At 36.8% G+C, this 14,925-nt stretch overlaps 1 protein-coding gene across 24 annotated transcripts in view; it reads left to right on the top strand.

Annotated features, from left to right (window-relative positions):
- The window catches only part of ABI3BP (ABI family member 3 binding protein), a 213,298-nt gene that overhangs the window by 159,866 nt on the left and 38,507 nt on the right, over positions 1 to 14,925 (top strand). For 23 of the 24 annotated variants that reach the window (XM_081137863.1, XM_081137873.1, XM_081137874.1 and 20 more), the window contains 6 exons: positions 1,874 to 1,933; positions 2,515 to 2,562; positions 3,368 to 3,448; positions 5,536 to 5,613; positions 9,889 to 9,954; positions 11,957 to 12,031. In XM_081137863.1, the coding sequence (XP_080993989.1) occupies positions 1,874 to 1,933; positions 2,515 to 2,562; positions 3,368 to 3,448; positions 5,536 to 5,613; positions 9,889 to 9,954; positions 11,957 to 12,031 (408 nt within the window). The remainder of the gene's footprint in view (positions 1 to 1,873; positions 1,934 to 2,514; positions 2,563 to 3,367; positions 3,449 to 5,535; positions 5,614 to 9,888; positions 9,955 to 11,956; positions 12,032 to 14,925) is intronic. The other variant, XM_081137875.1, reaches the window with a different exon arrangement.

The raw sequence follows: 14,925 nt of genomic DNA, 5'->3' as shown, positions 1-14,925 counted from the left end.
CTTAGAGCTGCAACTGACCAAGCAGGAGAATGATTCATAACCCTTTCCTGTGAATATTTCTTTTTTTTGTTTGTTTGTTTTTTTCCACTGGTTTTAGCTGCTTTAGAAAGCCTGCTATGGCAGTTTATTAAATCATCACTTGATGGTTACAAAGTGCCAATTGCAGCTGCAGGAATCCACATTACCCCAGCCTAAATTCCTCAGTCGACTAAAGCAGGCAGCGAGTAATGTATTTACAGTATGGTGGATTTATTGGTTGCACATTTCTTCTGTTTCTCCTTTCCTAATCCCAGCTCCTCTCTGTGTAGTCTAGCACTGTAACCAATTAAGTTATTTATAAACTACTGGCGCTTTGCATAGTCGTGACCTTCACAGACCCAAATCAAAGTGCCTTCTCCTTCACCCTCCAGATAAACATTTAGTTTGATTTACAACTGGAAATTCCTCATATTTCACCATTTGAATTCCCCAAAATGCTACATAGCAAAGGTGAAACATTCACTGTTGTGATGGGTTTTCTCTAACTTTGTTGACCACTAATCTTTTTGAAGTCCCTTTTTCCTTCCAAAAAAAAGAAAAAAAGATCCAGATTTCCAAATTCCCCTGGATCATAGAAGTTCTAAATGAGTCAAGTTTCTTTTCAATGTACCAAATTCCACAACTGCAATTTCACTGGGACTTAGTGGCCTGGACTAAGAACAGATGTGATAGGTACCTTAAATATGATCCCCCAAAGCAATAAAAAGAATGTTTGTTTTATATAGCCTATTTTTATACTAATGGTAAAGTGATGCTTGGCCACCTGGTATGAAAGTTTCTTCACCTTTCTCTGAGGCAGAGTTCTAGCCTGAATTCTAATTATTTTCCCCAGCATCATAGAAGGTGCAAGAAAATTACACTGCCCACCAAAGGGACCCTGGTTTTTATGAAATCTTCAGGGTTGCAGGAAAACCTTTCAGTGAGAGAGTAGGGCTGAGAAGGGGAAACTGAGTCATTACCTTGCTCTTGGAGGAAGACTTTGCCGTAGAAATCCAGTGCTAGCAATAGGCAACCCCCCCCCGAAATTGGCCCCAAATGAGAAACAAGGTATCAAATTCTCAGCCTACTGTTTTATTTTGCCAAAATAGAGCTGACTACAGGCATTAAAAAATATACTGGATGTCAGAGACTGAAAATAAATAGGTTAATTGTTTAGCTGACATTTTTGTTTTGTTTTCATATCCTCACATGTCAGGAGGCCCTGCAACACCTAACATACCAGAAGCCACATCCCTATGACGAAAATGGCCTCAGTTTTCTAGTATTTACTATGTAACAAGGAGTCCACCAACTTTTCACCTGGTATCTTCTAATAAGTGCTGGTTTCTTTCGCTTTGATTTTCCCCCATAAAAACTGTTGGTGTCTTTTAGAATAAGACTTTGTTCTTCTCTTAGATATTCAAGAATTTTGCCTTCCTGGCCGTTTCCGTCAATTTGGGGGCCATCTGTGCCCTTTCTCTGAGATAACGTGTCTTCTTCTGCTCCCGCTGACATTTTAGCAGGAATATCAAATGGCCCCCAACCCCTTCAGGCCCCTCACCGACTTTCTGTTTGGAAGTCAACTTGGGGGAGACCTGCCTTCTTATGTTCAGTTACATGAGTTATTTCCTCCCCCCCCCCAAGGGAGGCTTCACCTGTGACCAACCCTGTTTTGCTCCCACTAGAACCTTTCCTAGACACTTTCCCATTTTGAAAAGAACTGTGTCTTGTCAGCGTGGTGGCAGTCACTGTGAAAGTGTGTTTGCTTCGCTCTTGCTTTCCAGGATTTCTGTCTGTGGGTGTTTTCAGTCCAGGAGTGACAGAGTACACGGTGTCTCTAACCTTTTCCTTCCAGGTCCCGGAGACGTGCTCCGTCCCCGCAAACCAGACCACGAAGTCTCTCAGAGCGAACCTGGTAAATGAACCATTTTATTTTTCCAATTAAGAGGTATAGTTTTCAAATATCTTCTTGAGGTACATATTTTTTTTAATGATCGTGATGTGGAAGAAGTTGGAAGGTATGGGTATAAAATGTGTATTTCGTTTGGGGAAGGGTTAGCCACATAATCTGTTTGAATTTTTCCCTGGTTAACACTAGGGAGTAACGAGTAATTATTTTATCTTTCCTGGAAGTGTTTTTGTTGAATAGGAGATCGTGCTAAAATTCTAAGACCTAATTATTAACTGAGCCAACCATTTTCACCTTCTTTCCAAGTGTAAATATAACTACATTCCAACTGTGGGTGTACTTTTAAATAAAATACGTAGGAGCCTACTCAAAATTTCCTTAAAGTGACAGTGAATGCAAACTTTAAAGCTTTAATTAAACTAAGTTGCCTGGGTGACATCTAATATATAGAATTTTCTCATATTTGTTACGGTTCCTAGAGAATGTTTAAATGATCAAATGGATGCATGTAGAAACACAGAAACTATTTTTATTTCACCAGATAGTAATTCTCATGAATATGTTTCTTTGGTTTGCTTTTGGTCTAGTTCTGCAGCCTGTTACCTTTAGAATTGACCTGCCAGAGACAACAATAGGTAATGGTTTTCCCATATTGACCAACTCTAATTGTTTTCTTTGCCACCAACAGGATTACAGGTCTTTCTCAAATGATCATATTGAAACATCATTTCTTCTCAAACCATTTCATAATTTCATTCTCATTATTACTCTGTCCAAAATAGAAAAATAATAGTTTCACTGTTGTAAAAGCTTTGCTCTGAAGACCAGCTTCAGACAGCTCGTTACCAAGTCCATCATCATCTGCCTCACTCATCTCCATGTTCCAAGTGACCCCACCTTGCTGGTGCCCCTCCACTTCACATTTTCTGCTGGTTTAATGGTTCTCAGCTGTAGTGCTGTGATACACTAGCAAATTGTGAAAGGTACTGGTAAGGAATTATCATTAATATTGGTTGAAATACTGAAATTTGCCAATGATTTATTTTAAAAAATAAACGAGCAGACTTGAGATGATGGTAGCAAACACAAGGATGACATCCGCGCTCGTTTTGTAATCCTGTGTGCTGTCTCGGGTGGGAGAGCCACAGCTGACAGACTCAGGGCCATGTCTGGCCCATTCCCATCTTACGGGGTGTGGTCATGGAGTGTGTCAAGCATTGAATGTCATTTATTATCTATCCTAGTGGGAAAAAACAGTTGAGAACCATTATTCCAATATTCCAGCCATTTTCCTAAAGGTTCTGTGCACAATTCACTTTCTTCTCCATGACTCAATATTTTCCTATTTTTGTTTCAAATGAAGGAATCTTATGTAATATTCTGGTCTGGCGCTGGCTTTTGAATGTAGAGATCGAAAACCTTGGTGCTTATGTTTTGCAGCTCCTTTAGAGACCCGAGGCAGCCCTTTTATTCCTATGATTTCACCAGGTCCTGGTCAAGAGGAACTACAGACCACTCTGGGTAAATTTTGTTTTGATATTTCAGCCCAATGAGGACCCACCTCTTAGGGATTGCCCTTAAAGGAGCCATATGTACATTGTGCTCATGGGTTGTTTCCAAGCAATAGAGGGTCTCTTTTTACCATCACAAAAATCTCCATTTCACTTGATTCTTTTACATTAATTGTATATTTGTCCTAATATTGTGATTTTTAATATGAAATGAGAATGTTGTAAAGCATCTTGACAAAATTTCAAGTATTCTGAAAAGCAAAATGTTCCCAAAGTGTATCAATAATATATTTTTTTATTGCTTTTTTTGTATTTGAAAGTGCACTTGGGAAGAAAAATTGCATCTAGTGTTTCATGGGTACTAAGTACAGTGCTAAGCAATAGGAGTTTCAAAATAAAACTCTTTTAAAGATTGGTCCTTACCCTGGAGAGCTCTCCCTCTAATATGAAGACAAGATTCAGTGATATTGGTGCTTCCTGATTGCCATTCAATGTGCTACATGTATTTTTTAACTTAAGTCACTTAACAACTTTGTAAGGTAGGCTCTATTACTTGCCCCATTTTACAGATTAGAAAATTGAGGCATAGAGAGATTTAAAATTTTGACCAAGTCACACAGCTAATGTCAGAGCCAGATTGGAACCCACACACTAAGTCACTAGAGTTTTTGGGAGTCACCCCAGTGTTATATTTTACAGTGAGTGTGACAGAGAAATGAGCAACATGCTGAACAAGCAAACTGCCAGCAGGCATCAGGGAAGGCTTCACAGAGGAGGTGACATTTATACTGGGTCTACAAATTGGAGTGACAGTTGAAGTTAAAAATGCAAATGTCCTTTCAGGTTAAAGACAGATGGGAATGAGGCACAGACAGGGCAGATATTGGTGGCCAAACTAAAGTGGTGAGCATGTAGGTCACATGGAGAAATGCTGATGGATGAGTCAGGACAGTTGTTTGGGATGAGCTCTGGCCCTGCTTTCGGGAGTTCATCGTGTGGGAAATCCCAGTTTGCCTGACTCTTGGCTGAAAATGAATCAGAAAACAAGTGTTCCCAGCTTGTGATTTCTGGCTCCTTTGCCCTGTCCATGCTACATCACACATGGCTGTGTTTAAATTAGTGGCCTTATTTTTCTCCCCTCGTCCTTTTTCAAATAAACTCATCTTTCATGTATGGCTGCTGAAATGAACTTACTGGTCACATTTTTAAGTAAAATTGTTTTTGGAGAAAAAATTAAAAACTGAATGAGAAACATACCCCGATTACCAAATATTCATCTATTGTAGTCTAAGCCCACAAGGTCAAGATCACCCATGATCGTGAAATCAAAAGTACTTTCAAGAACCACTGCCAGATAGGCTAATTATCTAACTTCCACTCCCTATTTTTTTAATGTATCTTGGTTTATTGAAGCAAGAACCATCACCTGCCTTCATCTCAAGTATCTCTCTTGTGAGCAGAATCCAGATTATAAAGCAGAGCAGAAAAAAAGATGACAGTGTATTATTTGCACCAAGTATTTCCTTGGATCCAGTGCGTGCCAAAGTGAACAGCATAATTTTCCATGTCTGCATGATGTTGTAATGAATCCAAGATAATATTGAGGGTGGAACTATTGCCATACTTATTTTTTTTGTTTTGTCAGGAGAAATGTATCTGTATCAGTAAACATAACCTTTGCTTTTCACATAAGGATAATAAAAGAATATTTATTATGTGGTGTCAATACACATCTTTTCATCTGACCTACTTCTTTTCCCCCTCACCTAAATAACTTGTGGGGTGTATGGAATAGGGAAAAGACGTGAAGGCAGTTAGGAGGCACATCCAGGTATCACCACCTCCAGCATCATGAAACAAACCCTGAGCTAAAAGCCTCTGATAATCATTAAAATAATTAGTGCAAGAAGAGGTAAAATATAATGAATGAGAATTATTAAAATGTATCATTAACTTTGAATTATTATGATTACTGGGCATACTTACAAATGCAATTTACCCTTTTATTATCACTTGGGGCAGTAGAGAGTGGGGTTTTTTGCTATGTTCATAATGATAATTATTTAAAGCAAGCCATCTTACTATGCTTTTCCCCAGCAGAAACAGACCAATCCACCCAAGAACCCTTCACAACTAAGATCCCACGAGCAACTGAATTGGCAAAGACAACTCAGGGTAATACTATTTCCCCACCTCTGGATACTAACTTTTCTTTTTTCATTTTTAATTGGGAAATAAAATTTTTTTACAGAATGTTATTTTTCGTCACAGTGAGTTACTTGATTTTTTTTTATTTAATAGGTGAAGGACATTGGCCAAATATGAATATCCATAAGACTATCAGTGAAGGCAGGGAAGACAAGTTCCTTAGTTAGAGCTTTGCTTTTGAATGTATGGCCGACCACTCGATGCTGATAACTAACAATGAAAGCTCTCTTTTTTTATTTCCTGATTGACCTTCATTTGCCTCATTTTCTACATCTGAGAAATAAGAACCTTTATTACCTTTCCTCCCTCCACCCTCCTCTTTCTCTCTTTCTCTCTTTTTTCTTTCTGTGTCTCATCTCCCCAACTCAATGGACACATCGATACTGTGGCCTGAGAAAGGAAGCTAGTAAGAAAAATTCATTTTTAAACAGAACTTAACATTTAAATTTCCAGCAAAGTTTTCTCTGGAATGTCCTTCTTTAATTTCTTTCTTTCTTTCTACATTTTGGGAAGTAAACTCACCTACATAAACCTTTCTCTCATCTTCATGCTCTTGGGAGGATATTTTTTATCCTACCTGGGTTATAACCATTGCAGATTTCCAGTATTTTCGTGTTTTCTTTCTGTCTTTTTTTTCCTAAAGGACCCCTTTTGCCCATCTCTACCTCTTTCACATGGAAGGAAGCCCAGAAAACAAAAGCAAACTTTTTTCAAGGAGTTGACTTATTTTATTCATTGTCAGTTATAATTTAGGAGGGAGTGTTTAGTGGAAGAAACTTGAAATAAGAGGAAATGATAACAAAAGAAATCTAATTTATGGTATACATTTTCTAGTAAGTAGAGCAGTACATGCTTATTCAATAAATGTGACTGTGAATGCTATGACGTAGGACAATTCTTGTAAATTTTCTAAATCTTTTCTTGTTCGGTTTAATTTTTTATTATGTTTTAAACGTTTATTTTATTATGTACTTTATCACCTTCATATTTATTCACTTATTTTTATTTATAAATCCACACAGAAGCCTAATACAATGACAGCCCTCCCACATCCTCATTAATAACATGTTCAATCATGTTACATTCATATTCCACCCTCATTTTTTTGCATGTTTGTTTGTTTATGGTTTTGCAAACCTCTTTAATGTCTGGCCTAATAGAAGATAGCTGGATTCTCATAATCAAGCACATCAATTTTTTGTAGCAAAATCTATACACCTACTTACAATAAGCAGGATAAATAAAGACTATTCAGCTTAGGTTGCCAAATGAGAAAGTTTTCAGCTTTTTAGAGCTTTGTAAGTTTCAGAATTGAGGATAAAAGATCATAGGGCTGTTCTTTGCTTTTGCATTTTCTTACTTTAATGGGAATATCAATATTGTGTCACCATTACCAGCGTATGTGGAAATTTTACCAAATTCCTTCTGGAACATGGTTTTATTACATAGAAGTTTCACAGTTGATTGGATGTATGTCCAGGATCTGATATTATATGAATTGTCTTAACATATTTATATAATACACTCTATTCTAATTATTTTCTTAAGCCTTAACTGCACTGCCTTAGGATACACACTTTTCTGGACTGTGCCAAGGGTCTTGAGAGTGGGCTCACCAGAGATTCATTTGCATGAGGTGACAAAGGACATCCTAGGAAAGAACCCATCTGAGGGATGAGAGTGGCATCCACACCCTGGCCCAACCCAATACCCCTGCCTGGGGGTAGAGAGTCAACTTCAGTAACGTCATGCTGTGTGTCACTAGGAGCACCTTGGCCCGGGCCTCATAAACGCGTGCCTGGGCTCTGCAGAAGGGGAGGCCAGTCGCCTGTTCTGTTCTGGATGTGCTTTGTCATGTTTTGTTTGTAACGGCAAGCATTAGGGGCACGGCAGCTCACAGCAATTTGATAAGGTGCTGTAGGGGTGACGCTGTTCCTCTTGATCTCTGCACTCTACCCATGCACATACCGTGACCTCCAGCCCCTCAACCCCAGGCCCAAGTGCTTGGAAGAAGCTGCAGCGCCTCTTCTATGTGGCACCCTTGCTCCACTGTCCACTGAGACAGTTCCCTGACGCACTCGACAACCCTGAAGTACTCAGGCTCTTCTGCTTTGCCTTCTCATCTCACCCAGAGTAGAAATCCACTGGGCCAGGGGCGTTGGGGGAATATTTTCCTTATGTTACTCCCTTCAGCCCCTGACGCTTACCACACCCAGGGAAAGTTGAAGACTCCCCCCTCCCTCTACTGGGCAGAACATACATCACTCAAGGTGTTTCTCCTATAATCCCTGTTTGTTCAGTTTAGATGTTACCTTCACACCTTCATACAGTATTTTTAATGTTTGTTTTACATAGACTTTTATAAAACTATTCAGATACGAAGCCATCTTTAAAAACTATTTTTATTATTGGTCACAAAATACTACAATAATTACACGGTCACAAAACTCCTTTGTCTTTTTTGTTTGTTTAAAATTGAAACCCTGGAGTAGCTTTCTCAGGACCATGGGTTATTTGGCGATGAGCTATCTGACTAACTCACAGCCTAAACTTAAATTACATTTCAGCTCTTTTATAGAAGTTTTTTCTAGATTTAAGTAGAGACTATGGAAAAATAAAAAATTCTGATCATGTGGCTTTGAAATAATATAGTGCTGATTATTTTTGTGCTCTAAGTCTCTTATCTGTCTAAAATTTTAAATTTATATTTCTTCTAAAATGAGATTAATAAGAACCATGATCATTGTAGTTCTTTAAGTGAAAGTAATCTTACACAGAAGAAATTAACATGAAAAGCTGAAATATGTTGAATTGACAGAGATTTCTATCACTCTCAAAGAAAATTAAAAACAAAACAAAACATTGGCTAACCATCATCACGCATTGTAGGATGTGTGCGAATTCATATTTTATAACATCAGTACCTCTGTTCACTCTAGTTGTTATACTTCGAAAGGCCCACACTGAATCCACAGAGAATTTCAGTGTGTGTCTGCTGTTTTTGGCCTGAAGTATGGCAAAATTCTGCTCATCAGTCCACATTGGAAGCTTATAAATGAGCTACATTATAATCTGTTTTACAGGTGTATTTTTTTTAACTCGTTAGGCAAGGCACTGCTGATTTATGGTTACATAAAAACCCACTCAAGATGTGAACCAAACCAACGTAAAGCTGTAATTTACTTATAAATTTACAAAAAATTTTCTATCCAGTCTTAGCTAAAGCATTACCAAGAAATTTGGAGTTAGGAGGCAGTGTGCTGTGTCGAGAGGGTAGGGGAGGGAAGGGAAGAATGGACAAATCTAGGATGAACACATACTTTAAAACCTTAGGAAGAAAAAACATTTCAGCTGGGGTTCTCATGAATTCGTCTGTTTACAGTGGTCGCTCATTTTTTAATTTATTCAACAAGCCTTAATAGGAGTCCTCACTGTGCCAGGCCCTAGAGGACAGGAGGAGGAAGTGATGAGCAGATGTGTTGGTCCCAGAGCTGAGTTCTGAGTTCTTGCTCCTTGCTCTCCCTCTCTTGATGGGCAGGACCCCAGAGGTTATGTTCTCTCATCCTAAAGCTGGAATAGATGGCACTAGGTATTTCTTCATTTCAAGATTCATGAGTTAAGACATTTGCATAGAGATCACATGTTTTTACTCTTTTCTTCTTACCTATCTCAAAATATTTTACTTTTTGCCTTTAAGATTACTTGTCTTTTTTTTTTTTTTTTTGGCAAAATAATGTTTCATGGTGACTACCTAATTGAGTGATGGATATGTGGACAGACAGATGGACACATGGATGGATGGATGGATGGATGGATGGATGGATGGATGGATGGATGGATGGATGGATGGGTAAATGGGTAAATGGATAAATGGATAAATGGATAAATGGATAAATGGATAAATGGATAAATGGTCGGCTGCCTTACATGTTTACCATGTTAAGCAACCATCTGGTAAAATAAATGCCCTTGAAAAACATGGACTATATGATGACATCATTAACACACATTATAAATGGCCTACCTCATTCTGACAATGTGCATTTTAACATCTAGTCATGAATATTTTCACTTGTTTTGTTTTCCTTTAGCATCAGTGCTGTAATGCATAATTGGAGGTTGCAGAATGTTTTTTCTACTTCCTTGCAAAGTATACAAGTTGGTGGTCCCTAGGATGCTAAATTTCTATTGAGTGGGCTTTGAATGTTGTATAGTAAACATGAAGCATTTCCTCTGTTTCAGCACCACACAGATTGTACACTACTCCTATGAGGCCCAGAATACCCTACAAACCACACCTCAGACCTGGTAAGTTGTTTCTCTTTCTGATGACCTGCACAATCAGTACACCTAAGAAGGTATAAAAAGTACTGAAACAGTCAGATGCACCAAAAGAGAACTATACATTTAAATTGAAATTAAGGACATAGAGAAATTCTGATCCTTGCAGATAAGTGGAAAGGTAATGATGAATCCTTGGAATTGACAAGATTTGACTGAGGTTTTTAAGGAGGGTCAAATTCAGAGACCACTATGGAACTTGATCAATATAAAATTATTATTTTTTAATATGTTTTTATTGATTTCCAGAGAGAGGAAGGAAGAGGGAGAGTTACAAATATCAGTGATGAGAGAGAATCATTGGGCAGCTGCCTCCTGCATTGCAATCTCCTACTGGGGATTGAGCCCGAAATCCAGGCATGTGCCCTGACCAGGAATTGAACTATGACCTCCTAGTTCATGGGTTGACGCTCAACCATTAAGCCACACTGGCCAGGCTAAAATTATTTTTTAAATAGTATTTGTGCATAAGAGGGGACCACACACACACACACACACACACACTCTCTCTCTCTCTCTCTCTCTCTCTCTCTCTCTCTCTCTCCCTCTTACCTTCAGTTTTTCATGCTAATTATAGGTAGCATTAGCATTCTCTGTGACACATTACTTGCTTTCAAATGTTATTTATCGTACAAGAAAAGATAGTCTCTCCAGGATAAAAGACTTGTTCTGGGAGAATATTTTTACTTGATTCCTTCTGATGATAAAAAACACACACCCATTTTACAGGTTGTAAACAGCAAAAATAAAGTGATAATTAAACATTGGAAAATACAAAATTCTGCAGAGGTTCTAGGATCTCCCTTACTGGAGCTTTTCAGGGAAGAATGAATTGGAGGGTTGATCTGGTCCACATAAATCACTTCTATGCTAAAGCACAAGTTGGACCAAAGACTGGTGTTTTCTGCCCTTTTTCTACTAAAAGCTTTCTAAAAGTCTCAAAGTTTCTAAAAGTCTTCCTGAAGTTCTAAATGATGAAACTGGCTTATAAATTAATGTTCTTGGTTAACATCTCTCCAGGCACATGGAAGAAAGAACGAATAATTTTTTCTATTCTTTGGTTTATGGAAAGCCCGTAAATTTTGGAGTAATCCTCCAAATCCTAAAGGTAGTTAGGCGCAGAAGTCTTTTATAAACAAATATATCTCCATGTGACTTGTATCATGATAGCTGTTGAGGACTGGTTATATTAAATGTTTCTACAAAATAATGAATAGTAGCAATTATGGCTAACATGGACTGCGTGTGTGCCATGGGTCCTGTTAGGTAGAGTTGAGGAAGCTAAGACATGAGAGCTAGGAGGTAGATTCAGAGTCAAGCAATCAGGCTCCAGTGCTTACTCTCCTGACCACAATACACTTAGTGCTTTTCCTTAAAGAGTCTTCTAAGCGAAGGATGAGATAGGTGACTTCTTAAAGTTTTGGTAATGCTATGACTGTCAACAGAACAGGAGAGAAATTTCAATGGTTTTATTACATTTCTGTGTTCAATGATGGACTTTTGCCAGGATTATTACCAAGGAGCATCTGTACCTAGAGACTCATGCAAAAGAACCATCAATTTACAAGTGATGAATTAAGGCCTTGACAAATAAATACACTTCAAGTTTTGGGTTTTTATTGGCATAGGTAGTTCTGATTGTTTGTCAGTTCCATTTTGGAATGTATCTAGTGCTTATAAATAAAGCAAGATATTTCCCATTTAGAAATATAAATTCCTTTGCCAGTTTTTTTCTTTCAAGCCCAGTGATCACATTAGATTACAAATGCAGGTCTCTACTTCCAAATACAAGCCTATGATTTTTATACCAGAATTGTGGTTTCTATATTCTGAACAATACTTTTTGGTAAGCCATCATTTTTTTATTGCCTGGTTAAATGATTTACAATTCTCTGGGAAGTTTTGTTTTCCTTGGCAGAAAATTTTTATAAGAAAATGTCTGAACTGTTTCTTTTCCACTTTATTGTAGTTCTAAATAGGACAACTACAAGACCTGGTAGACCCAGACCCAGTGGGACACCCAAAGGGAATGGAATGGGAACAGGTAATGATAACAAATTTATTTACCTTTGATGCTACCAAGACTATAAATGTTTTCATTTAATTTTTATGCTTTTGTTGAATTCTCACTTTAGTTTCTTTTTTACCAGTTTTGGAAGTTCTTAGCTTAACAGGAATTGAAAACTATAATGCATTCCAAAATCAAAGCTTCATATGTCTCTGAAAACATTAAAGAAGAATTTATCATTTTTCTAAATCCAGTTCATTAAATTAGCTACCATACATAGTCTTGATTCTTTAAAAGATCCTGACTAAATATGAATTATTGAATTAAAATATCAACATAGCTATTTTCCGTAATTTCAAAACACTTTCCATACACAAGCTTGGTCTTTGAGACTGAAATCACTTGGTTTTCAAGTTTATAATTTCACAAAATACCATTATAATTTTTAAAAGACCTAAATCTGTTAGAAACTGGAATATAATATTTAAATAAGAGAAATTGGAAGTTGATCATCCTTGTTATAGTTCTATTAATGTTTCCAAATTATACAGTTTAATTAAATGCCATTGCCCTAATCTAGTCAGATCTATGGGAGTAGACATGATACAGATAACTCGGACAATGATCTGATAAAAGTCCAAACTCCCAACTCACTAAGTAGATAAATGATAGTTCCAATCTCTTAATATAGGATTGCATTATTCCCTTGTAATAGTTTTTAAATAGTACAAAATTTGTGCTTGTTTATGTAAAAAAGCATGAAAATTAGAATTTATTTAATGATATATATTTAATCAACCCATGATAGTTTCCTAATGAGAAAGAGATGTGAATAATATCTGAAGATATTCAGTATAAAAATTTAGATTTGTTTTAGAATACCTTTTTTGTACTAGGTAATTATAGTGTCTGAAGTTCTAGGAATTCACTTCCCTTCAAACCAAGTAATGAGACAACTGCTGTAAATTCCTGACACATGGAAAGTAAGAAAGGGTTCTGGTATCTATTTGTGCTCAGCTGCTCCTTTTATTCTTCACAACAGTCAGATTAGGCAATGCATAGCCTCTCAAATTGACATAAACAATCTGGCTCTAAACAGAGCCAACTTTTGAATATTCAAAGTAACTCCTTCAAGTTTGTCTAAGTAAAAATAGAAGAAAGCATTCATGTCAACAAAATAAATGAAAGAACAGCTAGCTATGATCAAACTTGAAAGTCTTCAACCTTCAGTAAAATCAAGCATTGATTCTCACTAGGAAAATGCTAAATGTTCTTCTGAGGGAAACAGAATCATTATATTTTAGTTTATAAGCAATATAAACATTTGTTTTCAGAACCACTTGTAACACAAACTTACATATATTACCCTCTTGTGTAGATTAAGTCAACTATGTAATAATTAATTCATCTAACTCAGCCTTGGATGATCTCTTATCAGGGGTTCTTCAATTTAATTAGTTGGTTGCTGGTAGAAAAGGGCTGGTGGGCACAGGTAGACAAAGCTGAGCTCACTCTTTCCCCTATCCTTGCTCCACCTCCATCCTCAACAAAACTGTGTTGCTCCTATTCTTTGTTCTAATGTCTGTCTATTGGGATTTCCCTTCAGGGAAAGACTTGCTGCCCACCTGCAGGGAATGAGGTCAACAGATAGCACCCAACTGTCAGCTCCTTCCAGGTCAGCCTCTCAAGATTTGAGTGGTACATTTCCATGTTCACCACAATAATACATAACAACCAAATGACATTTACCTCAGGAATACAAGGTTGACTCAACATTCAAACAAATTAGTGTAATTTACCACATTAACAGAACAAAGGAGAAAAATCATATGATTATCTCAATAAATATAAAAAACCATTAGGCAAACTTCAAAATTTATTCATGATGAAAACTCTCAGAAAACTAGGACTAGAAAGAATTTTTCTCACTGATAAAGGGCATCTGTGAAAAACGTACAGTTAACATTATACTTAATAGTGAAAGTTGAAATATTTTCCTACTAACATCAAGAACACAAGCAAGGATTTCTATTTTTACCACTTTTGTTGAAAATAGTGGAGTATGTAGCCAGTGCAATAAGTCAAGAAAAGAAGTATGTAGTATAAAAATTGGGAATCACAGGTGACATCATTTAGCATTTTACAAAAGGAAAATTTAACAGCTCTCAGACTATTTGCCTAGGGAATAATGTTTTTTAAAAATTGATAAGAAAAAGAGTGCTTAAAATATATTTTTTCCAGGTTATATGCTTACATGAGTTTACCTTTCTTTGATTCTGCATAGTTTTGATCTGATTTGTTTACAGAAATGCAGGTATTCACATTAAGGTTATTTTCTTCTATGACTCAGTCCCATTTTCTCATCCACACTCACTTCTAGCCTCCATTGAGTCTTAATGAGATAGCATTTCTTTGTCTACTGATTCTTTATCCAACTTTGACATCTTACCTAGAATATTTATATTTATTATCCATCTCACATACATTTTTCTATAATTTTTTTTGCTGAAATTTTCAGCCCAGAAACTTTACAATAAAAAAAAAAAATCAGTTGATAAAGGAAGTGTTTAGGATTTATAGGAAATATTCTTCATGGTCTGAGGTCTCTTAAGGTTGTGTCCTTGAAAGACTAAAGAAGAAAGATTCTAAGGCCTCAAAACTATCAACCTTTGATTATTTGGGCCTCTCTAAAACTTTTGCAATGATTCCAGAAACTGCAGAAATCCTTAAACCATCTTGAGCCAAGTGTCGTATTTCATAACATTATTACAGATATTTATCTTGCTTTATGTGCATTCCATACCCATATGCACAAATATTTCTCTACCTCAAAGTTAGAAAGTTGCCTGAAAGAGGTTGAGGTTTTAGGTAGATTATTGTTCCAGCATCTCTTTTTTCATGGTTTCTAGAGCTGTGTCTCAGCTTAACTG

Source organism: Miniopterus schreibersii (assembly GCF_964146895.1).
Source record: "Miniopterus schreibersii genome assembly, chromosome: 5".
Classification (NCBI taxonomy): domain Eukaryota; kingdom Metazoa; phylum Chordata; class Mammalia; order Chiroptera; family Miniopteridae; genus Miniopterus; species Miniopterus schreibersii.
This window is presented reverse-complemented; position numbering and strand designations above follow the sequence as displayed.